This window comes from Hippopotamus amphibius, chromosome 16 (genome assembly GCF_030028045.1).
Source record: "Hippopotamus amphibius kiboko isolate mHipAmp2 chromosome 16, mHipAmp2.hap2, whole genome shotgun sequence".
NCBI classification, from domain to species: domain Eukaryota; kingdom Metazoa; phylum Chordata; class Mammalia; order Artiodactyla; family Hippopotamidae; genus Hippopotamus; species Hippopotamus amphibius.
Window position 1 is genome coordinate 56,862,795 of NC_080201.1, and position 25,989 is coordinate 56,888,783.

Here is a 25,989-nt window from a genome sequence, read left to right on the forward strand (position 1 = left end):
GTAACGAACAGGGGCGGATGGGCTAGAGTTGTAGGTAACTGCAGGGGCTGCTCTTCGCAGGAGGACCCGGGGAGGCTCCCGAGGGGAAGGGAGGAGGAGGCTGTTAGCGGGGACCGAGGACGGGGGGAGATCGCTTCCCAGGAGGAAGGGAGGCCGAGTCCCAAGAGAGGAGGCTGAATCTCTGGAGGACAAAGGAGACGCAGTCCAGCGAGGATGCGGCGGTCTCGAGGGGGAGGCCGAGTCTCTGGGGAGGGCCCTAGAAGCCCCGGATGTGGCAGTAAGCCTCGAGGCTGGCGAAGAGGATGTAGAGGAACCAGAGGCCCAGGAAGAGCGCGGTGGTGGCCAGCTTGGGGCCGCGCGGGCCGCCCAGCTCGCCGCCGATGTGCGGCCGGCGCCGGTACAGCAGCACGGCGATGCCCACGAAGGCGAAGACGGTGAAGAGCGTGACGGAGAAGGCCAGCGTGCCAGTGCGCACCTCGAAGGGGCGGCCCTGCACCGCCCAGTACACGGCGGCCACCGACCAGGCCACGCCCAGGCCCAGGAACACGTTCACGGCGTTGGAGCCCGTCACGTTGCCGATGGACGCGTCGGCGCACTGGTCCTGCAGCGCCGCCACCTTGCTGGCGAACGTGTCTGCGGGGGCAGAGACACCGCGGGTCAGAGGGGCTCCGCGGGCCCCCCACGAGCATCCGCCTGGCCCCGTCGGTCACCTCCTTCCCAGAAGACCCACTAGCACCCCGCTGGCCCGAGGCGCCAGACTCCCCACCCCAGTGTGGTGCGCGCCTCGCCTCCCGCCCCTGGAGTTCTGTGCCCTTGACCCCACCCAGGAGGCAAAGTCAGTCGCCATCCCTGTGCCTGCTCGCTCCAGGCCCCGCTGCATGCTTTCTAGGGAATGTGTCTGCATCCAATGCAAGCCACCACCTGCCCTCTGGAACTCACCACCTCCATGGGACCTGCTTCTAGCTCTCCATGGAACTTGTCTACATCCAGTGGGATCTACTCTCTGGAACTCGGCGCCTCTATGGGACCTGCTGCCTGCTTTCTATGGAATGTGTCTGCATCCAATGGGATCCACTATCTACTCTCTGGAACTCAGCACCCCTCTCATGGGACCTGCTGCCTGCTTTCTATGGGACCTGCTACATGGTTTCCATCAAGTCCTCACCTTATTTCTATGAGACCTCTCTCCCATCACCCGTCTCTTCAGTGCCCTGCCACCTTCTCTCTATGGAATCCATCCTCTGGTTTCTACCATTTCCCACACCTTGGTTCTATGGGACATGCCGTTGGCTGCTTTGGGGGAGGATTCAGTTGACATATGGGATCTACGCCCCTCCCTGCGCCTAGTTTCTGTTAATCCCCACCACTGCCTATGTTCTCTGGGGGCTGCGGCTTGCTTTCTGTGGGACTTGCTGCCTGCTTTCTTTGGGACTCAGTCTGCTTTCTGTGGGACACACGACCTGATTTTTGTGGAACCCCCTCTATTCTGTGGGGCTCACTGACTACTTTCTATGGGACTTGCTGCCTCCTTTTGAAGGGAATCACTACCTGTCTCCCATGAAACCACTGCCTGTGTTTCCACAGGCCCAATCATCCCATTGCCACCTGGCTGGACAACAGAAGTGTTAGGTTCCACCCACGCGGCACCCCTTGCCCGTCAATCGCGCACTTGGCTTCTGTCAAGCACACCTGTCCTCCACCCATTCCTGAACATCCTGCTGAGATGGCAAGGCTCTGGTGTGGAGGGCAAGCCTCACAGAACCAGACACCAAAGCGTGCTGCTTTCTGGGCCGACAGCACCACCACCTGGCCGGCAAACACATTGATGTGGAAAAGAAAGGTGTCAGGCTCCACAAGGGGTCTTCTCCCTCCTGTAGGAATTTCAGTCTCGGCCACCTGGTTTCTCAGGGACCCTCCCTCAGATCTGGGGGGCAGAGGGATCCCATACACTGTGGTCTCTGAGGCCTCACTATCTTATTTCTGTGGTACCTCCTCCAGCATCTGCTTTCCACTCTGCCTCTCATCTTAGTTAAAGCTTTGAGATTCATTAGCCTGGTTCCTACCATGCCCAGCAACAAAGGTCTATGGAATCTTCCATCTGGTTGTTTGGCAGGGGGAGGAGGGAAAATGAACATCTCGTTTCTGTGGAACTCACTGCATGGTTTCTATGAAGTCCGCACCTGATTTCTACGGGACCCTGCTTCCAACACCTGTCTCTTCAATGTCCTGCCACTTTCTTCCTATGGAATCCATCTTCTGGTTTCTACCGTTTCACACCACCTTAGTTCTGTGGGACATTCCACCTGGTTGCTTTGGGGAGGATTCAGTTCACTTATTGAATCCACGGGCTCCCTCCGCCTAGTTTCTATTATCCCCACCTACCTATTTCCGAGGGACCCACCATACGGGTTCTGTGTGATTCCACCATCCTATTTCTGCAGGACCTTTCTCTTAGGCTCCGCCTGCCTGGCTTCCCTGAGACCCTCCCCCAAGAAGTGGTCTCCCTAGGGGTTACCGGGGATGGAGGTGCCCAGGGCCACGAAAACAACAGCGTTGACAGAGTCCTTGAGGCCCACGGTGCAGCCGAAGTGGGAGGCGAGGTCCCCAATGAGGGCGGTGAGCAGGCCGATGACCAGGATGCAGACACCGAAGCAAGCCCAGCCGTGGCAGTACTCGGTGGGGGGCACGCAGGCGAACAGAACCTTCCAGAACACCGTCAGGAAGTGCATGACGTAGTCAAAGCATGATGGCAGTCGCTCCTCCCGGGACCCGTCCTCTTCCTCCTCCTCGTCCCCTGTGGGCACACAACCCAGCTGGGGCACACACCCGTGCCTCCTTCCTCGCCTACAGACCCCCTCTTTTGTTCAAATTCCAGACAGCCAGGCGAATTACTTTCCCAGAACCCCTTGCAGCTAGGGGAATGTATGGGCTCAGGTAAGAAAATTCATTTCCTCAGAATCACTTGAAGCTAGAGGAGGCCACGTGCCCAGCTAAAAACATCCAGTTTCCCAGGATCCCTTCTGCTGGGGGTGGCCATATCCCTAGCTAAAGATACATCTTTTCCCAGAAGCCTTTGCAGCTCTTGACAGCAATGTCTGCAGCTAGAAATATTTACTTCCTCTGATCCACTGCAGCTGACAGTAGCCACAGGCTCAGCTAAAGGTGCTCACTTTCCCAGAATCCCCTGCAGCTAAAGGCAACCATGTACCCAGCTAACATTAATCACTTTCCCAGAATCCCTTGAGGCTAGCAACAGCACTATCCTCAGATAAAAAATATTCACTTTCCCAGAATCCCTTGCAGCTAGCAGCAATCACCTCCTCAGCTAAATACGTTTTTTTTCTCCCAGAATCCCTTGCAGGAGCAACTATGTGACCCAGTCTGGCCATGAGACATAGACAGAGGGTTTCTGGAAAGCTCTAGCTTTCCTGATAGGAGTACTTTCTTGTTGTTATGGATGTGTTTTCTGAGTTTTGTAAAGGATGCCTCATCCTTAGAGCTGTTTGTGTCACCTATTGTGACCGAATTTGACCCACTTTTGACCTGCAGTGACTTGTGCAATGGGAAAGTGCAAATGAAATGTTTTCCTACCTCACCAGAAACTGATAAGCAGAAAGCCATGAATGAGAAGCAATGAACATCCTTGAGTGTGCCAAGAATTACATCTGGAAGGATGCTGATAAGAAACATTGTAACCCCTGACCAGCTGCTCAGAGCAAGTCAAGGAATAAAAGCCAGATCAGCCACCAAATCATGAAGCCACTTTCCATGGTCCCACCCGATGGTTCCTTGGAATGTCGGGGAGCAGAGGATAGCTAGTGGCAGTGGAGGCAGAGAGAAACTGGTGGATTTGGGGATTCAGGTCATATATCCCTTTTCCACTTTTCTAGCTCACTTAGCCACTTGGCTTGTTAAAGAAATAAGTGGCTGAATTTGTAAATGCTTAACTAAGTGGTTTGTGAGGTTTCTTGGTTCTACATTTTGCATCTCAAAGAAAATGTTTTTGCTGCAACCCCAAGCAAAATGCAGTTGGAAACTGGAACTGGAAACTCAAATGCAACAGGCACCCTGCCCTTTCCTGCTTCCCTGCTTCCTTTCTTCCTGCCTGGAATATGCGCTTGACACCTGGAGGTGCAGCAGCCATCTAGCAACCATGAGGGCAACAGCTGAGAGTGGGAAAGAGAAACAAAGAAGGAGCCTGGGCTTTTAATGACATTACCAAGCTGCTGATCACTCTTGATTGCCTCCTAGAGATGTTTTTGTCCTGTGAGAAAAAATAAAGTCTAGTGTGTTTAAGCCACTTAAGGTCAAGTTTTCTGTTGTTTGCCAGTGAATGCTTTCCTAACTGACCACACTGAGACATGGCAGAGGTCAGAGCAGGGAGGACATACTTTTGGGAGGGAGGGGGCTGCTATTACTCCATTTCTTGGGGCTTCTCCCTGCCTGCTCCAAATCCTGCCTTGGCTCCCCATGGCACTCAGACCCGGCCCGCGCTTCTCAGCTTGGCATTCCAGTACCCACAGGCTCTGGCTCTGTGCTTACTTCTCCAGCCTCTCTCATCTAGAGGGAGCCTCATGGGTGTGCTTGTGGTTCTGGAGCCGATTTTGGTGTCAAACCCTGGATCTGCCGTGCGGTCTTGAATCAGTGTCCTAACCTCTCTGAGCCTCCGAATGTCTATTTGGGAAATGGGTGTAATAATTAGACCGGCCTCAAGAGAAGGCTGTGATGACTATATGAGTCAGACCCTGTGATGTGCTCTCCACGGGGCCTGGCACATCTCCATTGTGAGGGCACTGTTGAAGGCCCCTTCCAGTGCCTGGGGGGATTCAAAGATGCTCAAAACCATATCTAGCCTGTAAAGAACTTTCCACCGAGAAAGGGAGGTAAAGAAAATACAAAATCACCTCTAAGTGCAAGACGGGACATGATTCATCCCCTAAGGAAGTGAGAACCACCCTTCTTCAGCACCTCAGAAAGCTTCGTGCTCGGACTTCCCTGGTGGTGCAGTGGTTAAGAATCTGCCTGCCAGTTTGACAGCCTCAACTCACACCCCATCCCACCCTCTCCCTCTTCCTTCCACAGGCTGTCTCCACTTCCAGGAGCTCCCCTCATCCAAAAAACACTCCACGGCAAACAAACAAACCCCAAAACAAAAAACCCACAAACTCCATGGCTTCCCACTGCACCTAAAATGACACCCAAACCTCTCCTGGGGCCTCTAAGACCTTTGGGGTCTGGACCCTGCTCACCTCTCATGCCTCTTCCCATGCCTCTTCTTCATGCCTGAAACCAATCACCCTCCCTAAATGCGCCATAATCTCGCATAGTTTCAGACTCTGGTTGTCCCTCTGCCTGGCTCCCTCCTCCTGGCGAACTCTTATTCCTATTTGAAGACTCAGCTCAAAAGTCTCCTCCTCCAGGAAGCCCTTCCTGACCTTCAAATTGGGTCAGACACCGACCTGGGCTCCCATAGCTCCCTGGGGTCCCTCATCCCAGTCCTGCCCACTCTGGGTTGTCACTCTCTTGTGACAGGTTTGTCTCCCCCACTGGACAGTGGGCTCTGTCAGGACAGGGCCTGAGCTGTCATGATCACTTCTTTGTCCCCAGTAATGGCCCTACATGGGACCAGGTTCGGAGGATCCTTCAGAAGTAGGCGCTGAAAGAATGTGGCTTCAGAGGGAGATGCCACTTCATTTCTATTAGGTCTACCATCTAGTGTCTCTAGGCCTGCTACCTGGTACTTTTCCATCCTTGATGCCTGGTGTCTTTTGATCCCACCTACCAGTTTCTTTCCAACCACAATTCCTCATGTGTTTTCAGTTCCCAACAGCTTGGCCTCCCTGAAGGAAACCTGATGTTATTCAAGGGATAGAAGTCCTGAGTTCCACCCTGGCCCTTTCTGGATTCCCTGTGGGACTTCAGGCCAGTTCCTCTTCTGTCTCTGGGCCTCAGGTTCCCCAATTTCCATCACAAAGGGCCAGTGCTAATCTCCAGGATTGTGTCTTGTGAATCCATGTCATCATATATCTGGCCACAGGGGGGCAGTGTGAACCTGTCTGAGGCCTAAAGGGGTGAGAACCTGCTCAGGTGGGAGAGCTGGGTGCCCTGGTGACTGTCTCCATAGCAACAGAGGAACCCAGGCTGTGTCGGGGAGGCCGTGCCATTTAACCTGTTTCCACCCTCCAATTGCCTGATGCCAGGAGAAAGCCTGGGCTGGGACCCCACATCTCCACAGCTCTCTGCCTCTGCCCCTGTCTCTACCAACTTTCTGTGTCTGTGTCTACCTGCCCTGTGTCTGTGTCTCTGGCCCTCTGCATCTTCACTTCCTTCATCTTCTATGCTTTCTCTGCATCTCTGTCCTTCTCTGGGATTCTCTGTGCCTCTCCGTGTGTCTCTCTCCTATTTGTATCTGTTCCCTTTCTGTAACTGTTTCTTAGTCTTTTTCTTTGTCTTTCCTGTCTTCTTTCTCTTCTCTGTTGCTCTCTGTGCGTCTTTCCTGTCCCTCTTTCCCTCTCCCTTTCATCTCTCTTCCTCTGCCTCTCTGTCTCTCCATCCCTCTCTTCTTTCTCTCTTCCTCTCTCCTCCCTCCCCACTTACCTGCGCTCACCGTAATTGCCTCTAAAAACTGCTCTCTCCACGAATGGGTCCCAATCACCAAAGCCAAGTTCGTTTTCTTGATGAGTTTATCCACTGTGTTCTGGGGATGAGAGGGTGGGGAGAGACCATTGCCCATGATCACCCCAGGGCAGCTCCATGCGGGGGATGGGGATGGGGGCTCACACCCCATGCTCAGGGGTCCTCACCCCTCCATATCCCTGTTCTACTAGCAAGAAGGGACAAGGGAGGTGTATGCTGTCTGTGGTGCTAATGGAGGGACCTGGACAGTGGCCTCAGACCTTGGCTGCCCCTCCCTGGTGACCCTCATAGTTGATCCCCTCCTGGACTCTCCCAAGGAAATGACCCAGGCAAGCCTCCAGGAAGGTGAGGCCCCAGAAAATCACCTTAAAATCATACGACTCCTCGATGATGACCTCCAGCCGGCAGTTTTCCCCAAGAACTGGCTTGCCCATTTCTGCTATCCTCCGAGCCTCTTCCTCCTCGGCCGTCAGTTTCCTGTCCCCATCCCCTGCAGCATGAGGGACAGGCGTTAGATTCCAGGGAGGCCTACCTACCTGAACCTGTGATGCCTTTACTACCTGTTCCCATTGATAAAGAAAACCCTGTCTGCTCTTCTCTGGGATGCCTCCTTGGTGATGCTTCCCCACCTTACCCCTGCCTCCCATCGGACCACCACCTTCCCCAACCTGAGACCCAGTTCCTATGGGCTGGTCCACGAAGTTCAGTTGGTGGGCTCTGAGGTTCGTGTGGTGGGGGCTGTGTGATCTTGGGCAATGCCTTAGTCTCTCTGTGCCTCAGAGTTCATATCTATAAAATGGGCACAATAACATTACCTACCTCTTAGGGTGGTTGTGAGAGTTAAAAGAGTTAATTCATGTGACGTGCTTAGAACACTGCCTGGCACACAATAATCAAAAATGTTACACTATTTTTATCACCGCCATCATCATTACCATCACCACCCTGTGGAGGAGGCCTGGTCTCTACATCCAAGCTCTAAAAACATTCTAGTGTGTGTTTGAAGTGGTGAGGAGGAAGGCAGATTCCCAATTCTGGTACAAATCTTGGACCCAGAACCACCTACAGTTGGCTCTGGGCTCACTGATCTCCCTAAAGTATGCTGATCCTTTGCTCCAAGCCCAGCACCAACCCAATCATAACTCTCATAAGAAAGCCACCCACCAACAAAGAACACTCTCAGAAAAATATGCCTGAGTGAGAAATGACTTTCATTGTGTTAAGCTGCTGGGATTTGGGGGGCCTATTTGTTACAGCAGCTTGTATTACTTACTCTAACTAATACAATCTTCAGTCTCTTCCTAATCTTAACCCCAAACCCCAAGTCTGATCTCAACTCCAAAACTACTCTGTCACCATCTCCAAGCCCCTGACCCTACTCCCAACTCTCACCCCAGTCTCTGACCTTGGCCCCAACTCTACCCTCAAATCCCTCAATCTCACCTCAAATTCCAACCTTAGCTTTGACCTAAATCTGACCCCAGTTCTAATCAGATCCCATCACAAACCCAGAAGTCAATCTCCATCTTAATTTTAGCTTTGACCCAGTCCTAACACTGATCCCAAATCCCAACCCCAAGCCAGTCCTAATCAACCTCAAACCTGGTTCCCTCTGACCCCACCACAAACCCAAATCAGATTCTATGACTTACTTCCCCCCTCCCACCTTAACTACAACCAAAACATGATCTTGGCCTTTAAACTTCTGTCACCCCAAATTCACACTGGTTCTACCAAATTTATCTCACCTTCAACCTGCCTCAAACCTGACTTTGAGGGGAGCTTGAGGTTCTAACCCACCCCCAAGACCCTCTCTCCAGTGAGCCCCACCTCCCAAAGCCTGGAAGTAACTCCACTCACCTTGATTGAGTAGCAGAGCTGGGGAGAGACAGAGACAGGGAGAAGGTGAGATCTTCCCTGAGAAGCTCAGATTCAGGAGCTTGAAGGATTGCCCATAACTGAGCCACCAAGGGTCCCCCACCCTGGACCCCTTACTTCTTCCACAGCCCACCCATTACTCCTCACCTGAAATCCCTCGCTTAAGCCACTGTGGCTGGCCCAGCTCGATAAAGAAATTATCCTTTTTCTCATATTCCTCATCATCAACTATCTTCACCTGAAGAGTTTTCCTGAGTAGAGAGGCAGAACACCCAGAATAAGGCCCCCTCCCCTTGAATCACCAATAACTCGCCCATTAGCCACCCAGTTGCTTGAGCATCTGCTCCATCTCAGGCTCTGTAATCTCATTTAATCCTCACAACCACCCTGGGGGGAAGACTCTCTCATTTTCCCCATTTGACAGAAACAAGCTCAGAAACATCTGAAGAAGCTGAGTTTGTATTAAATATCAACCTGAGGGATCCCGATAAAACCTAAGTTAGATTGAGTGCTTCCTCTGCTCAAAACATTCACGTGGCTCCCATCTCACTCAGAATAAAAGCCAAGGTCCTGAGGATGGCCCACAAGGCCCCCTGCGATCTGGCCCTTGTTCCCTTTTGGCCTCCCACCCCTCTCCCCCTCGCTGACTCACTCCAGCGACACTGGCCTCCTCACTGCTCCTTGAACATGCACGGCCTGCTTGTGCCTCAGGGCCTTTGCACTGGCAACTCCCTCCACCGAGAACACTGTTCCCCCATGCGCACTCCCTCAGCTTCCCCAGTTCTCTGTTCAAACTTTATCTTCTTTCTCAATGAGACCCACTCCCGCCACCTTTTTTAATATTGAAATCCATCACGGCCCCTACCCCAGTACGTTTGGCTCCCTTCCTCTGCTTTATGTCTTCATTGTTCCAGATCACCTTCTAACACACCATCTAATGTGTTTATTTTGTTTGTTGTTTGCCATTTGCCTCTTCACATTAAAATGTAAGTTCCACCAGGGCAGTGATCTTTGTTTATTTATGTTCTTTGCTGTATCCCCAATGCCTAGAACAGTGCCTGGCATATAGCTGCCCTCCATAAACAGTTGTTAACTCAAAATTTTTAGCCTGGGAGACCCTTGGCTTCCTGCTGCCTGTCCTGACCACATTCAAAGGGGTAACCAAGCACTAGTTGATTTTCCCAGCATCCGCGCTGCCATGGTAACCAGGGGGTAGGAGGGGAGAAGCAGCCAGAAGTTACCCATCCCCTTCAGGCACAATCGACACCCTCCTCGATTATGAAGACCCACAACCCCCCAAAGCCCACAGCTCTGCCAGCAGCAGCTCTTTCAGCTGTAGGAACCACAAGGCCTGGCCCCAGAACCCAGAAACACAAACACCCAGCCCACACAGTCACCTGTGCAGAGGAAGCACAGCCAATCACACCGCCCACACCCACACACCATCATACCCCGCAGCTATTCCCTATGCAGTGGCAAAATCGCACGGACCAGATGCCAATTAGCACGACACCCCCACCACAGCCTGGGCAACATCGCCAGCCTATAAGACCCCTGCTGTGATTCCATGTAGACTCTCCTTGCTTACATCTCACTCTTTATGCCTCCTGGTGTCTGTTTATTCCCTTCAACGTCTGTCTCTGCATCACCGTCTCTCAATCTTCCTTTGTCTCTCTGCTTCTCTCTCAGCCTCTCTGTGTCTCTCTCTCCATCTCTCTGACCTTCTCTGTCTCAGTCTCTCCCTAGCTCTCTGCCTTTCTTTCTGTATCCTCTTCTCCCCATCTCCATCTCTCAGTGTCAGTGAGACTGTATGGAACAGAATGGAACAGCCAAAGTCAAGTCAACACAATCTAAGCAAAAGGGTCTCAATCATACAGTCAGTGACACCGATGCAAAGACAGACGCACACAAGATGGTTATGTGGGGACATACGCCCACCTCCACCTTCATCCACTCCCGATCTAAAGATATTTAAAATTTTCTGTGGGTGAAAAGAATAACGGCCCCCCACCTCAGGAGGGGGCTGAGAGCTGTCCGCGGTGCTGAAACACAGCGGCAAGGAGGGGAGTCTCCTGATACAGGCAAGCACCTACTGACACGTTGACACCCTGACAGGGTGATACACACACACACCTCCGACGCGCACTCTTTCACAGACATGCCGTGATCCACTGACACGAAGTGACTGACACGCAGTGACACACGCGCCAACGGGCACCCTGACAAGTGCCCTCGAGGGACCCAAAAGAACGAGACACCCCACTGGCAGAGGACAGCAAGACGGACTCGAGCTACACAAGGGCAGGACTTCCTGAGATCAAAGGAAGCAGCCTTAGGAGTATGGGATTAACAGATACACACCATTATATATAAAATAGATAAACAACAAGGATTTACTGTAGAGCAGAGGGAACTATATTCAGTATTCTGTAATAACCTACAATGGAAAAGAATCTGAGAAAGAATAGATATCTGTGTGTGTGTGTGTGTGTGTGTGTGTGTGTGTGAATCACTTAGCTGTACAGCTGAAAGTAACACAATATTGTAAATCTAGTATAGTTCAATGAAAATTAATTATTTTTTCAAAAGGAAACAGCCTTCCTCCACAGCCTGACATTTTGTCATCCTCACACCTGCCCTCCTTGTTTCCTGGAAACTCCACTCTGATCTCGGACCCAGTCTCTTTCTTATTCTGTCTCCCGTCCTCCCTTGCTGACCCAAATTCTCTTCTCTCTGTAGCACCAGGAGGACTTTTCCTTCCCTGAATCCCACTGAGTTCCTCTCAGTGAGAAGAATGTCTCTCTTTATCTCCCCTGCATCTCTGTTCCTTTTAGTCTTCCTCCATCTCAGTCTCCCAATCCCTTTTCCCTCTCTCAATGGGCCTCTGTCACTGTTTCCAGCTCCCTTGGTATCCATCTCTAAGTTTGTGTCTTTCTGTCTTTCTCCCGCTCTCTGTCTCTCTTTTCTCTTTCTCTCTCTGACTCTCCGTTTCTCTGGCTCTCTCTTTCGCTAGGTCTCTTCTGTCTCTGGGTACCTCTCTGTCTGTCTGTCTGTCTCTTGCATCTCTCCCTGCCACCCCATCTCTGGGCGTCTCTCTTCCATCTCTGTGTTGATCCTGCCTGGGGCCAGCCCTCCAGCCCGGCTGCTTCGGAGCATCTCTAATTAGCGCCTGCCCGTCAAAGGAAAGATGTGTTTCCCTAAACGCTAATTAGCCTCCTGTTCTCTGTCTCCTGAAGCCACAGCTGGAAGCTTGGACGGGGGCGGGGGACAGAGGGTGTCCCAGCCTGGGGAAGCCGTGTGGGGGAGGAGAGGGCCTGTGGGGCTGCGGCGGCAGGCGGGAAGTTGCTTGGAAGCGGTAGACTACAAGAAGGACTGGAACAAGCAGAAAGACAATTACCCCATCCCCTCTGCCTCTTGGGTGTGAGAGATGGGGTCTGGAATGGAGCCCTCAGCCCTCAATCCAAGTTCTCAACCTAAGCAGAAGGAGAGAGAGATGGAAAGGTATGGAGAGTCCGTGACTCAAATATAACCCGAGTCAGAGAGCTAGATACTGGGGACAGAGACCTAGAGATTAACAGAAACCCAGAGGGGGACTGCTTGGAATGAGAGACGCAAAGGGAGAGATGGAGAGATAGAGCAGTGAGAAACGGAGCCGGAGGCCAAGCCACAGAGGCTGGGAGGAGGAGAGGGAAGGGGGGCGCAGTGGGGGCTCTGCTCCGTGGGAGGAGCGTGGGCGGCAGGAGGAGGGAGACAGACGGGTGTGCGGGGGCGGAAGGGAGCGGGCAAAGGAGGGGAGGCACCTTCTGCATCCCAGGCAGGCGGGTGGGGGAGGTGAGGCTGCAGGCACACATGAGGGGCCTCAGGCATCTGTGTAAGGGGGTGGCCGGGTGTCTGGGCGTGAGAACAGCCCTGACTCTGTGTCTGTGCCTTTGTGTGTATGTACGTGCCGGCGTGCGTGTTGGTTGTGTCTGTGTGTCTACATACGTATGCCTGCGGACCCAGCTCACCTCCTGAGATTCCACCCCGCCCTCCCAAATCCCAGCCCTCCAGTTTCCCGTGTATCTTCCTAGGCCCCCATATTCCTACTCAGCCTCTTCCCAAAGCCTCGCCCACATTCGTTCCCCTTAGGTCTCCTGCTATTTCCCCAGGTTCTTTCTCCTACCCAATAGCTCCACCCCTTCTCCCTAGCCACCTCCTCAGGCCCCGCCCCACCGTCTTAGACCACGCCCTCTTCTGCTGTCCTCGTCCTTTTCCTCGCGTCCCTACCCAGACCCCACCCGGCTCCTTGCGCCCTGCCCCTTCTCCGTTCCACAGACTCGCTCTCCATTTCCGCGGACACCTTCCCACCTCGAAAGGAACCTCAGGCCACACTCCTTCTCCATTCTACCAGTTAAGCCCTCCACATTCCTCTCTCCAGGGCCCATCCTATCTCCTCTCCTCTCTCTCTCCTCACTTGGCCTTTCTTCCTGGTGTCCCACTCTCCTCTCCCCAAAGCGGCCCAGCTCTCCCAGGCCCCGCCCACGCCCTGCCCCAACATCTTGGCCACGCCCCCTCACTCCAGTCTCCTCCCTCCTCCCGCTGTCCCGCCCCTTCCCTGGCCAGGCCCTACCCCACCTCCCCGGACCTCTCCATTTCAAGAGCAAGGCTCCATCAAGGCCCCACCCCTTTCCCAGACCACGCCTCTGCGAGACCCACCCACTTCTCGACCACGCCCACTCCCAGGCCCTGGCCCCGCCCCTCTCGCCGGTCCCGCTCGGTCTCGCGCGGCCCCGCGGGCCGACCGGCCGGCGCGCTCACATGGTCTCGTCGTCGCCGAACTCGAGCTCGCCGCACGCGTCCTCGTAGTGCACGCCACCGCCGCGCGCCGTGCCGTCCACCGTGCGGTAGGGGAGGCGCACGGTGCCGCGCGCACCCGAGCTGCGCACGACGCGCACGTCCACGGTGCCCATGCACTCGCTCACGTGCAGCAGGCGGTCCTGGAAGGAGAAGATGCCCGCGTGGTCGTCGTCTAGGATGGTGACGGTGGCCAACAGCGGTGCCACCAGCCGCCCCTTGGGCCGCCCACCGCCGTCGGGCTCGAACATGCCCTGCGCGTCGCCCACGCGCAGGTTCAGCAGCCGCACGAAGAAGTGCTCGTCCTCCTCGAAGATGTCGTCGTCGATGATGCCGATGCGCAGCTCCTTCAGTGTCTCGCCCGGCTTGAACACCAGCGTGCCCTCGCTGCGGTGGAGGAGGGGGGAAAGAGAGGGGTGAAGGTTGCTGGAAGGCTATTGGGGAGGTGGGAGGAGTCAGGGTGGGCCTCCTGGAGGAGAGGCCGCACCGTGGAAGAACTCACAAGTATAATGGTGGACAGGCATTAAACAAGTGATATTGAGGGTGAATGAGGGTGGGCTTCTCCGAGGCAGGAGATGCAGAGGGAGAACAAGACACAGTCGGTCCCTCCCAACATCATCACGTGATGATGAAGGTCAGATCAGGGCAGGCTTCGTGGGAGAAGATTTAGTGGGCAGGTGAGCTACAGGCAGACGGAATAGCACATGCAAAATCCCAGGGTGGAGGGGGAGCCTGGAGTGTTCCACAGCCATGCTTCTGGAACCTCCATGTGCACACGAATTCCCTGGGGCATCTTGTTAAAATGCAGATTCTGGTTCAGTAGCTCCTAGGTTTCAAGACTCTGCAATTCTAGTTAGCACCCAAGGGACGCGAATGGTTCTGGTAATGGACCACACTTTCAGTAGCAGGAACATAGGGCCTAGGATTGACCTTGTCGTGCTTCTCATAAAAACCATTCTGTGCTCCCAGGTATCCCCAAGAGAAAGTCCACACTCCTTAACTTAGCATCATTCAGTCTATAACATACCCTCCCAGGGTGCCTGCTGGGTGGTGCTGGGAACACGGGAACAGCCCCATGGCAGAGCCATATCGCAGTGACAGTCACACATCTAGGGATTTAATTACAGTTCATTCATTCAACAAATAGGTATTGTGCACCCGCTGTGTGCCAGGCACTGTTGTTAGTGTCGGGGAAACAGCAGCGAAACCAGATCAGAGAAAAATCCCTGCCCTGATGGAGCTTCTGTTCCAGTGCAGGAGACGAATAATAAAACACAATGTCAGGTGGTGATGATGCTCTGGAGAAAACAGAGGAAAGAGGGTAGAGAGTGAGGAGAAAGAGCTGTGTTACAGTGGTCAGGGAAAGCTTTTCTGAGGAGGTGACACCTGAGCAGAGGCCTGAGGGAGGGCACCACGTGGAGGATACCTGGGGAAGAGAATTCCAGTAAAGGGAATGGCCAGTGCAAATGTCCTGAGGCAGGAATGGGCCTGAAGTGTTTGAGGAACACCAGGCAGGCCAGGGTGGCTGCATCTGAGGGAGCAGTGGGGAGAGGGTGGGAGATGGGGTCACAGAGGGAACAGGGGCAGATGTCATGGAGCCTTGGTGGGCCACGCTGAGGACTCTGGCCTTTACTCTGAGTGAGATGGGAACCACGGGAGGCCTCCGAGTAGTGGAGGGACGTGAACTGACTTAGGTTTAAAAGAGCGTCAGTTGTGTAAGTCTCTAAAGCATATGCAAGATGCTCTATAATGGGGTGGGGGAGGGAGTGAGGCATTGACCTGAGGCAGGGTGAAACTGTGAGGGGACAGGGAATGAATGGGGTTCTCCTGGCAGGGCTGCAGACATTGAAATGACTCTGGGGGAATTCACTGGCGGTCCAGTGGTTAGGACTCCGCGCTTCCACTGCAGGGGGCACAGGTTCGATCCCTGGCTGGGGAACTAAGATCCTGCAAGCTGCGCGGCTCTGCCAAAAAGAGAAATAAAATAAAATGGCTCAAGAAAAAAAAAAAATGACCCTGGGATGTTCACAAATGTCAAAAGTCTATAATATACCGCCCACCCCTCTGTGGAGGGGCAGAGGGACCCCAAGGTTCTGGCAGAGGTAGAACTGGATGACAAGAGGTAAATGGAAGGAGCAAGGGCTCCCTGCTGGGGCAGCCATCAGCTCAGGAGGTGCTGTCCATGGTGGCTGAGGCTTCCAGCTGGGTGGGCCGACCTGCTCCAAGCTGGCTGGCACCCTGTGCCAGCCGTGTGATCTCAGGCAGTTAGGATTCTGCAGCCCTCTGAGCCTTGGTTTCTTCATCCATAAAATGGAGCTAATAACAGCGTCTAAGGACTTCCCTGGTGGCGCAGTGGTTGAGAATCCGCCTGCCAATGCAGGGGACACGGGTTCAATCCCTGGTCCGAGAAGATCCCGCATGCCGCAGAGCAACTAAGCCTGTGCACCACAACTATTGAGCCTGCGCTCTAGACCCAGCAAGCCACAGCTACTGAGCCCACGCACTGCAACTACTGAAGCCCGCGAGCAGCAACGAAGACCCAACGCAGCCAAAATAAATAACTAAATAAAATAAAATGTGATAAAAATTTAAAAAAAATAATGTCTACTTCATGGTGGTGTTAAGGACTGAATGATAATTGCACTAACTAGTGAATCCTAAAGTTAGAAGTGGAAACATAAAGGATAGTAGAATATTGGGCTTTTAGCACCATTTTTACAAAATGGTTAACCTGGATGTGACCAGGAATGGGACACACGGGCATCATGTGCCTCCTGATACAATGCACCGAGGAGGGCACAGCATCTCCTCCGTGGAGTCCTGCCAAAGTGCATCACCTGAATCACATCATGAGGAAATATTGGACAAACCCAAATTGAGGGGTGTTCCAGTAAGTGGTCTGTCGTCTTCACAAGTGTCAGGGTCACGAAAGTCATGGAAAGGCTGAGGGATTGATCCAGATTGAAGAAGGCGAAAGAGACACAACAACCAAATGCACCACACGGTTGAGGATCAGATGGGAAGAGAGGGAGGGAATGAAAACAGCCATAAAGGGTGAGACAGGGACAGCCGGGAAAATGCAAACATAGACTGTAGATTGGGTCATAATATTGATTCACTATTGTACATCCTAAGTGTGATCATCGTATTGTGATGATGTAGGAGAATGTCATTATTCTTAACAGATGCACGCTTGTTTATGGCTGAATGGCCATGCTGCCTGCAACTCACTCTAATAAAGTGCCACAGTTATTAATATTATATATTTTTCAAAAACAAACTTATGGTTACCAAAGGGGAAATGTGGGGGGAGGAATAAACTAGGAGGTTGGGATTAACATATACACATAACTACATATAAAATCGATAATCAACAAGGACCTACTGTATAGCACAGGGAACTCAATATTCTGTAATCACCTATATGGGAAAAGAATCTGAAAAAAAATGGATATATGTGTACGTATAACTGAATCATTTTGCTGCACACCTGAAACGAACACAACATTGTAAATCAATGATACTCCAATATAAAATAAAAAATTTAAAAAATACAGTAGCATTTCAAAAAATACATATTATTATATATTAGAGAGAGTGAATGCACACAGGACAAAATAAGAACAATTGGTGAATCTGGGTGAAGGTTATATGACTATATTTGCAGTCCTTCTGTAGGTGTGAAATTTTTCAAAATAAAAAGTTGGGGAGAAAAAGTACGTGGGGATTTTAGAAACTAGGTATCAGAATCACAGAAGGCTAGATTCACAGGACTCATATTCCAACACTGGATGTACAAAATTTGAGAAGATGAAAATCTTAGCACCATCGGTCAGAGACTGATTGGGGTATAGGACAGAATACCAAAACATGGGAATCCTGGCCTCTTAGAACTTTAGACCCTGAGCGTGTTAGGATTACAGGGGCTTAAATCTCAAAATCTTGGAAGAACTGTGCAGTTTGCGGGCCTCAGAAGTCATTATTAATTTGGAGAAACTGAGACCCCCCCCACAGGACCACCCTAGCCTAGCGATACCTCTGGGCAAATTAGAAAAAGGCTCCCCTTCTTCAAGACACTATTTCCATGAATCTGAAAATTGTCTTAATAGACATAGAAACCTACAATGTCCACTATGTGAATAGCGCTTCCTTAGATGGGCTGCTCTTATGCAGCACACAATCTTAACAACAGTACGTGACAGCCCTGCCTGCCCAGACTGAGGCAGGAACTTGCCCAAGGAACAGGGGGCAGGGCTAAGCTTGGACTGGAACCCAGGTGTCCTTCCTCCCAGTCCTGGACGTAAGCTGCCTTGATGAGCAATGCCAGTTGAATGTCACAGTTCACAATGCCTGTGAATATCAACTAGGTTGGGAGAGCAGAGTTGGGTAGGAAGGTGTCAACTCTTCCTAGCTCTTTGGTTCCACCACTGAGCAGCATTTACTCCTTTACTTCAAACATCTCCTTCCCGAGGTCATTTGAAGGTGAGAAGGCAGCCTCTGATCCCAGCAGGTGACACTTGTACTCACTTCTTTCTGCAAAGGCTCAGGGCTTTGAGGGAGGCAGTGTAGACCAAAGGTGTGGGTAGGAGTGGGATGGTGAAGAGACTGAATGACAGGAGGCCCCCAAATGGTGAATGCCTTTTCTTCAGTCGAAGGAGGCTGGAGATGTGGGATGGGCATAGAGGATGGAGGGAGGAGGTCATGGGTGGTCAAAGCGATTCCACGCTACTGGAGCAAAGATCCAAGAACAGTTGGGCTCCCCTCTCAGGGAAGGCTGTGGAGGAGCAGGGCAGGAGAGGTGGATGGGGACGGGCAGACTAAAGGATGCTGGACTGACTGAGGTGGAGGGAAAACCCTACAAATGTTGGAAGCAGTGGAGAGATATGTGGCTGTGATGGGGCAGAGGGGAGCCTGAGCTACCAAAGGTCTTTGCGGAGGCACAGTGGTGGAACTAAAGATTTGTGAAACAGGGGCCTCAACCCCAGACTGAGAAGAGTTCGTGGATGAGGGACTGGCTGCTGCACGATGGCAGAACCAAAAATCTGTGAATAGTTCGGCTTCAACTTAGCAGGTAGAGCCCGTGAAAAGCTTAGCCACCAACACGCTCTCCCATACTCTGCTTTATTTTTCTTCACTGTTCTTGCCACTCCATGACATTTTAATGTATTGAATGTATACTTTCTAATGGCCCATCCTTCCCATGAGAACGTCAGCTGCATTGGGGCTGGGACTTTCCCATCTTTCGTTGACTGCTGGTCTCCATCGCCCAGATTCGTCTCTGGCATCCAGAAGACACATGATAAACAGTATTACAGGAAACCATGGGAGACTTGCACATCAGTTAACAGCACGTACTGTAAACCTCTAGTTCTTGAAAGAGTGTGAGACAGATCTATTGTACAAATACATAAAGAATTTTGTGGTCCCATGAGGACACAGAGTTATCTGTCTTGCTTACTGTTCTCTGCTGAGTCCCTTAAAAAAGTGTCTGGCAGATGGATAAACAACAAGGTGCTACTGCAGAGCACAGGGAACTCTAGTCAATATCCTGTGATGAGCCATAATGGAAAGAAAGATGAAAAAGAATGTATATATATATGTATAACTGAGTCACTTTGCTGTACAGCAGAAATTGCAATAACACTGCAAATCAACTGTATTTCAATAAAAAATTTTTAAAAAGCATCTCACACCTGGTAGGCGCGCAGTAGGAACTGCTGAACAAGAGCACAGTTCTGCTCAAAGAGGGGTGAGGAGAAGGCCTGGGGCAGTGACACATGGGACGGGGCAAAGCATGGGTGGCTTTACGGTGGAACCAAAGACCTGGATGCAGTCTGGACACTGTCTCTCCTCTTATCGCACTTCATTTTCCCCCATAGCACTTATCATCACCTGATGTTTTTATGTTTCATTGTTTATAACCTTATTGCAACTTGAGAGTAGGGACCCTAGCTGTATTGTTCACCGGGGTATACCCCTGGCATATAGTAGGTGCTCTATAGACATTTTTACTCTAATCATGGCCTGTGGGAGGCACTTGTTCTACCAGGTAAGGATACATGTAATGGAGCTATAATGATGACAGTGCAGCGTCAAGCACAAGAACGCGCAGGTAGATCGTGGAGGAGCAGCCTGTGGTCAGCGGACAGCCACGCTGTCTCTCTTGTCCAGCGGCATTTGCTAAATGCCTAGAACAGTGTCTGGTACAAAGTAGACTGTCAAGTGTGAAAGAAAGAAAGAAACAAACGAAGGGGGCTTCCTAGGTGGCGCAGTGGTTGAGAATCCGCCTGCCAATGCAGGGGACACGGGTTCGATCCCTGCTCCAGGAAGATTCCACAAGCCACGGAGCAACTTAGCCCGTGTGCCACAACTATTGAGCCTGTGTGTGCTCTGCAACAAGAGAAGCCACAGCAATGAGGAGCCTGCGCACCACAACAAAGAGTAGCCCCCACTCACTGCAACTAAAGAAAGCCCGCGCACAGCAAAAAGGAGACCCAACATAGCCAATAAATAATTAATAAATAAATTTTTAAAAAAAGGGAGGGAAGGGAGAGAGAAGGAAGGAAAGGAGGGAGAGAGAGAGAAGGAGGGAAGGGAAGGGAGAAAGGAAAGGAAGAAAGAAAGGGAAAAAGAATACTGCAGGTCTGCCAGAATACTGCAGGTCTGCCCATAGCAAAGTAAGGACGGCCGCCAGATGTAACCAGCGGACCGAGGGTGCAGGATGGGGGAACCCGTGACCTGCGAGCAGCCAGCCCTCCCTGCGCCACCCACCCCCGGCGGGGACCCACCTGTACTCGTAGTCGGAGCCGGCCTTGGCGGAGCCGTCCTCCGTGCGGTAGTCCACGTAGAAGGTGCTGTTGCCCTCGCCGCCCTGGCAGGTGACGGAGAGCAGCACGGAGCCACAGTTCTCCAGGCAGTGGTAGAGGCTGGGCTCAAAGAAGATGCGGCTGGCGCCGTCGTCCTCGTCCTCGCCGGGGCCCTCGGCCGGGCCGGCCCTGCGCGAGGCGTCCACCGCGTGTCGCCGCAGCACGTTGCCCGCGCCCGTCATCAGCCGCGTGGCCTGGATGCGGTAGAAGGCGCGGCTCTTCTGCTGGTGCAGCAGCGCGTAGTAGTTGGCGATGCCCACCAGCTGCTCCAGGTCCTTGTCCGGGTGCTTCTGCTTGAGGTCCTTGAGGATCTGGATGACCTCGCGGCGGCTGGCGTCCAGCTCGCGGGCCTCGGCGGGGCCCGGGCCCAGGCCGCCCGCCTCGCCCGGCGCCTCGGCGCCCACGAACGTGCCGTCCAGCTCGATGCTCTTGGGCGGGTCGCCCTCGGCGCCGATGATGATGCCGCTGCGCGGGTCGGTGCGGTAGCGCTTGTACACGTACTTGTAGAAGAGCAGCCGCTTGTCGGCCATCCAGGCGAACACCACGCACACCGGGAAGAACACGAGGGTCAGCAGCGCCTCCCACACCTGCGGGCGGCCGCGCGGGTCAGGACCGCCGCGCCGGGAGGGGGCGCGCTCGCAGCCCGCCCGCCGCCTCCCGGCGCCGCTCTCCCCGTCGCCCTAGTCCCTGCCGCCACCCGGCGCTCCCCGCGTCCCTCTCCCGCATCTCTCCCCATCTGGCCTGTCTCTGCCCCTCACTCGTCTCTCTTCATCTCGGCCTCTCCCCATTTCTCTTCGTGTCTCTGCTTCTGCCCCTTTCCCTTCTCTCTTTCCGTCTCTGGCTCTCTTGCTGGCTCTTGTCTCCGCTCCTCCCTGCCTCTCCCCATCTCTCTCTCTCTCTCTCTGTCTCTCTAGCTGGTTGTCTCTTTCTCTCCCCACCTCTGTCTCATTCTCTGTGTCAGCTGGTTTTTTATTTCTCCCTCCGTCTCTTCCTTTCTTGTTGCCCCTGTCTCCTTGTCTCCATGTCTTGTAAATCTTTTGTAGATACCTACCTCTCTCTTATGAGATTCTTTGCTGTTCCCCACCTCTCCTTCTCTCTTTGTGTCCCCTCTTCCCCCGCCTTTCCTGTCTCTCTCCTGGTCCTATCCATCCATCCATCCATCCATCCATCCATCCATCCATCCATCCATCCACCCACCTTTTGTCACACTGAGAACCACACCCAGCTGCCCAAGTGCTAGGAACCCGGACATCCTATCTCCAGACATCCTCAGCCACCACCAAACCAGAGACACGTCCCCACCCTGTGGTCCCAGCCCCTGTCCAGGAGAAGAGTTGATGTCTCTTCCTGCTTCTTTCTCTCACTATATTTTTTCTCCCTGCTCCATTTGCCCTCTGCCCCTCCTCATCCAGGATGCCTCTACTTTTCCGAACCCCACCCATCACTCAGGGTCTGCCCTCTGCTCACCTCCCCAGACTCCCCAATCCACCCCCCGCCACACACCACCAGTGAATACAGCCCTTGCCAGATTCTTGTTCCTTAGGATTTGTTTGGCCCTCAGGGACAGGACTCTGACTCTAAAAGAGGCACAAGTTTGGCTCATCTGACAGCCTCATAAAGGGTGTTCCCATGTTTACATGCTACCTCCCCAGAGAGACAAGGCAATGCTGAGTTTAGATCCTGGTTCTAGAAGAGGAATGCCTGGCCCAGCCTCTTGTCCGTAAAATGGGGACATCCCCAAGATCGAATGAACTTATGTACCCCTAGCACTTAGCCTTGTTGGTTACTGACTCATGGAAAATACACAAAAGGTGAAATTAACACTACCATTACTGTTATTATTATTACTAGTGCTATTGTCTCGGGCTTACTGCGGTCTGGGACTCAGTCTGCCCGTGGTCTGGCACTGGCCCAGGCACGTACAGGAAACATCCACCAACACCTGACAGTTCGCCTTGAAATATTCATGTAAAGACTCATATGTTACCTTTCTCATTAAAAATAAGGATGAAAAGATTAAAGAGTATTTACAAATCAGATGGCCCCAGAGGTATCTTTAAAATGAGCCTGGTAGGGAAAATATCTTTAAGCTCCGATTGTCATGGCCCCCTGTCACTGTGTTTACTGATGGTTCAGAGAAAAGGCAGGACTTGGAAATAGTTACAACCGCACAAAGCCATCAAGGCAGGTTTGTGAAAAGAAGCTGAATTTTCTACGCAAGCTGTAAAATGAACTCTTGCCTCGTGCTTATTGAACTGGCCACTGTATATGTTGTGGGAGATTCTCTCTTAATCAGAAGAGAGATCTCAAACACCTGAGATCTGCTTTCTTCCCTGCAGGTAAACAAAAGGTGATTCTAATAGATTCACATCTGCTTTCTAGGCCGTCTCCTGCAAATGGCTCACGGGGTTGCCCACCCCAAGAGGGGAGTGAGACACCTTCGGGTCTCAGTGGACAGAACACCCCCAAGAGGGGGTATCCCAGATCTAGGGGTGTTCATGGGTTGTCCACCGTAATTGGGGAGGGGGATATGCTCCCAGCCTGGTGACACCCAGCGACTCATGGGACAGTCCCACACAATACAGAATTGTCCCATGTCCTGCCTGACTTCAGAACCTCCCACTGGATGTTCATGTCAGCGAAAACCCTGCTTATGATAACTGGAGACTAGACGCCATTCTGTTTTATGTCTGTATGAAGTATTTTCCTGTACGCTTTAATGTACACTGAATACCCCTGATTTTAATCTCGTGGCTACCCACTCCTCTGCTGGTCTCTGTGCATGAGAATAGTTTCTGATCTTTTTTTTTTTTTCTCTTAAACCCACACTTGTTCCTTACATGTAAGTAGGTGCCAGCATCTGGCTCCTTCATCATGTCTTTGAAGATAGTCATGCTGAAGCGTTTGCATCTAGAAATGCAGATTGTTCTATTAGATATGACTTTACATCACAGTCCGGGCATTATACTGACTTTTGGGAAGCCAATAGTGTAGGCAGGTTTGTTAATGGGTAGAGGAGCTCACATCTCCTCTGTCCCAGGCTCGCTGTTCTAAGCCCTTCCACATGCAGCAAATCAGTAGATCCTCACAAAGGCCTCTGAAGTCAGTACTAGGATGACCCCATGATTACAGGTGGGGAAACTAAGGCACAGAGCAGGTAAGGAATCTCCTCAAGGTCACACAGCTAGGAAACAACGGAGATGGGATTTGAACCCAGATCTCGGGTTCCAGAGTCCAGGCACCAAACTCCGAAGCTAGAAGGCTTCTCTCCTATTAGCTAAGAATTTCACACCAGCAGAGTAAAGGGGACATAGCAAACTTTGTTATAAAAAGGGAGGATTAGGTGTGAAGGGTCAAGAACCAACGGTCTAGTCCAACCCCTTCTGTGGTTCAGATGTGTAAATTGAGGTCCAGAGGGTACAGGCTTTGCCTGAGGTCACACAGCGCTTCCGGAGAAAACCCAGAGCCAGAGCTATCTCCTCACTGCCCCAGCCACTGCCTCTACGAGGGACTGGCGTCATCTTTATCTCATGCCTGTTCTTTCAGTTATTTCATGAAAACATCCCATAAATCTTGTCTCCATTTACTCATGAAGGGATCCCTCCGTAGCCATTTCTCTACCCAGAGCTGTGGCATTTTACAGTCTTCTCTGTCTGAACCAGCTCCTTTTCAGGGGAAACCTCTCCCTCTCCCTCCTCCCACCCATGGTGTCTAAAATTCTTTTCACAGTTTAGGTGTAAATCCTTGTCAGGGACTACTTTGAAAACCCAAGTCAGGATAGCATCCTTTTTTTAATTAGGCCTGAGAACACTGGGAAGCATCGTTCTGTACTTCTCACCATGGCAGCCAGGAAACTCAGCGTTACAATAATGAATCAATCACAGTAACTGTCTCTCTCCCCCCTCATCCCTGTTTTCTGGTGCTACCATCTCCCCTTTTCCTTGCTGTGGTTTCTAATCCCTCTGTTCTGCCTTGATATCATCTGCAGAGTTTTTATACCTCTAACTTCAGATCCTTCCTGGAAAGTAACTGTAACTGGCAAAACGTGACAGATACGCTTGAGTAGATTATACGCATGTGTGAAGGAATCCTGGGTAGCCTCAAATAAATTATGCATCTGTGTGAGCGAATTAAGCCAGGCCCATGAATAAATTATGCAAATACAGGTAGCCACCGTGGGGTTGTGGGAAATAAATTAGGTAAATGTTTTAAAGGAAGACTAAGCAGTGTGCCCATTAAGACACTGGATAAATGAGAGGCAAATGATTATGTGAATGTGGGTGTAAATTATGCAGCTGTGGGTCTAAATTTTGTCTCACTATTGGAATAAATTATGCAAAGTGGTCTTTGCAGTGGGCCGGGTTTATACCTAGGTTGGTTTGGATGTGATATGAATTACAGTGAAGTGGCATAAATTATCCTAACATCAGAAATCAATTATTAATAATGTATGAATTATGCAAACATGACTGCACATTTGGCAAACAGAGCTAGATTATGCCGATGTGGGCATGGATCTATGTAAAGTCCATCCGTAAACTATGCAAATCACACTGAGTTATCCAAAATGATTAACGCTGTCAGAAAACACGAGGCTGGATTAGGCAACTGTAACATGAATTATGCAAATGAGGGATGCCTTATTGCAAAAGTGGAAATAAGTTATGCAAAGGGCAGGGAGCATAGAAAAACATGTGACCATACCTGGCAAATACCTGGCGAGACTGTCGTATGCATTACACAGATTACTAGGACGCTTTTAGCACACATGGCACCCTTGTGAGAGCTGAAAGGTGCTGCTCTGGATGGGCGTATTGCAAAAGGGCACCCCGTTCTGTGCAGATGAGCCCTTTCCAGGGCCCGCAGTGCCATCCAGACCTGGCTTGGAAACACCCACTGGACTGCAGCCCCAGCTTGCCCTCTCTGGCCCAATGCATTTGAGCAGTGTGTGACCTGCACAACCATACCTGGCAGCCCTCTCAGATATGAGCGTACATTTCTACAAATACAGGCATTGACTCTCCAAGCCCAGGGAGCCACCTCTCTGGATTTTGCTGACATACATGCACCAAGGAAATGTCCGTGGGTCCTTGCTCACCTGGACTACACCCGGGGAAAAGACGGCAAGGATGAGATAAAGCCAGACGTAGGCGAAGATACTCCAAGAGGCGGTAACAAAGAAGACTCTCAGGTGCTTGATCTTGCGGCTCTCGCCAGCCGGGATGACATAGATGCACACGGCAATGACCACAAACATGTTGAAGGCAGCGCTGCCCACGATGGTGCCTGGGCCCAGCTCGCCCGCCTGGAAGTTGTGGCCGCAGACCTCAATGACGGACAGCAGGATCTCAGGGGCCGAGGAGCCCAGAGCCATGAGTGTGAGGTTGGACACGGTCTCGTTCCAGATGCGGACAGTGCCCACACTGGTCTCACCGTTGGCCTTAGTGATGGTGATCTCCTTCTCCTTGGACGTGATGACCTCGATGGATGCCATGAAGCGGTCGGCGATGATGGACACGCCCAGGAACATGTAGACCATGGCCACAAAGTAGACCACAGCCCGCGCTGCTTTGTCGCCCAGCGATGGGTCATCGGGCTCCCAAACAGGCAGCAGGACCCCTGGCTGGCAGCGGTTGGAGCCCTGGCAGCTCCCTGTGCTGCTGACATCGCTGTCATTGGCTGGAGGAGGTGGCAGCGAGGGGGTCGGGGTGGCTGCCCCTGAGCATGGGGGAGTCCCCAGGAGGAGTGCAAACCCCACCAAGGCCAGGGGAGCCAT

At 52.1% G+C, this 25,989-nt stretch overlaps 1 protein-coding gene across 2 annotated transcripts; it reads right to left on the reverse strand.

The window, feature by feature from the left end:
• Positions 1-129: 129 nt before the first annotated feature.
• On the reverse strand, positions 130-25,989 carry SLC8A2 (solute carrier family 8 member A2). Of its 2 annotated transcripts, XM_057713453.1 has the most exons (9): positions 25,312-25,989; positions 20,136-20,800; positions 13,312-13,734; positions 8,662-8,765; positions 8,497-8,514; positions 7,002-7,126; positions 6,598-6,697; positions 2,516-2,794; positions 130-633 (listed from the first exon to the last, which is right to left on the reverse strand). In XM_057713453.1, the coding sequence occupies exons 1-9, from the start codon at positions 25,987-25,989 to the stop codon at positions 257-259; spliced, it is 2,769 nt and encodes a 922-aa protein (XP_057569436.1). In that variant the 3' UTR covers positions 130-256. The 2 variants fall into 2 exon arrangements, with proteins under 2 accessions (XP_057569436.1, XP_057569437.1); XM_057713454.1 differs by lacking the exon at positions 8,497-8,514.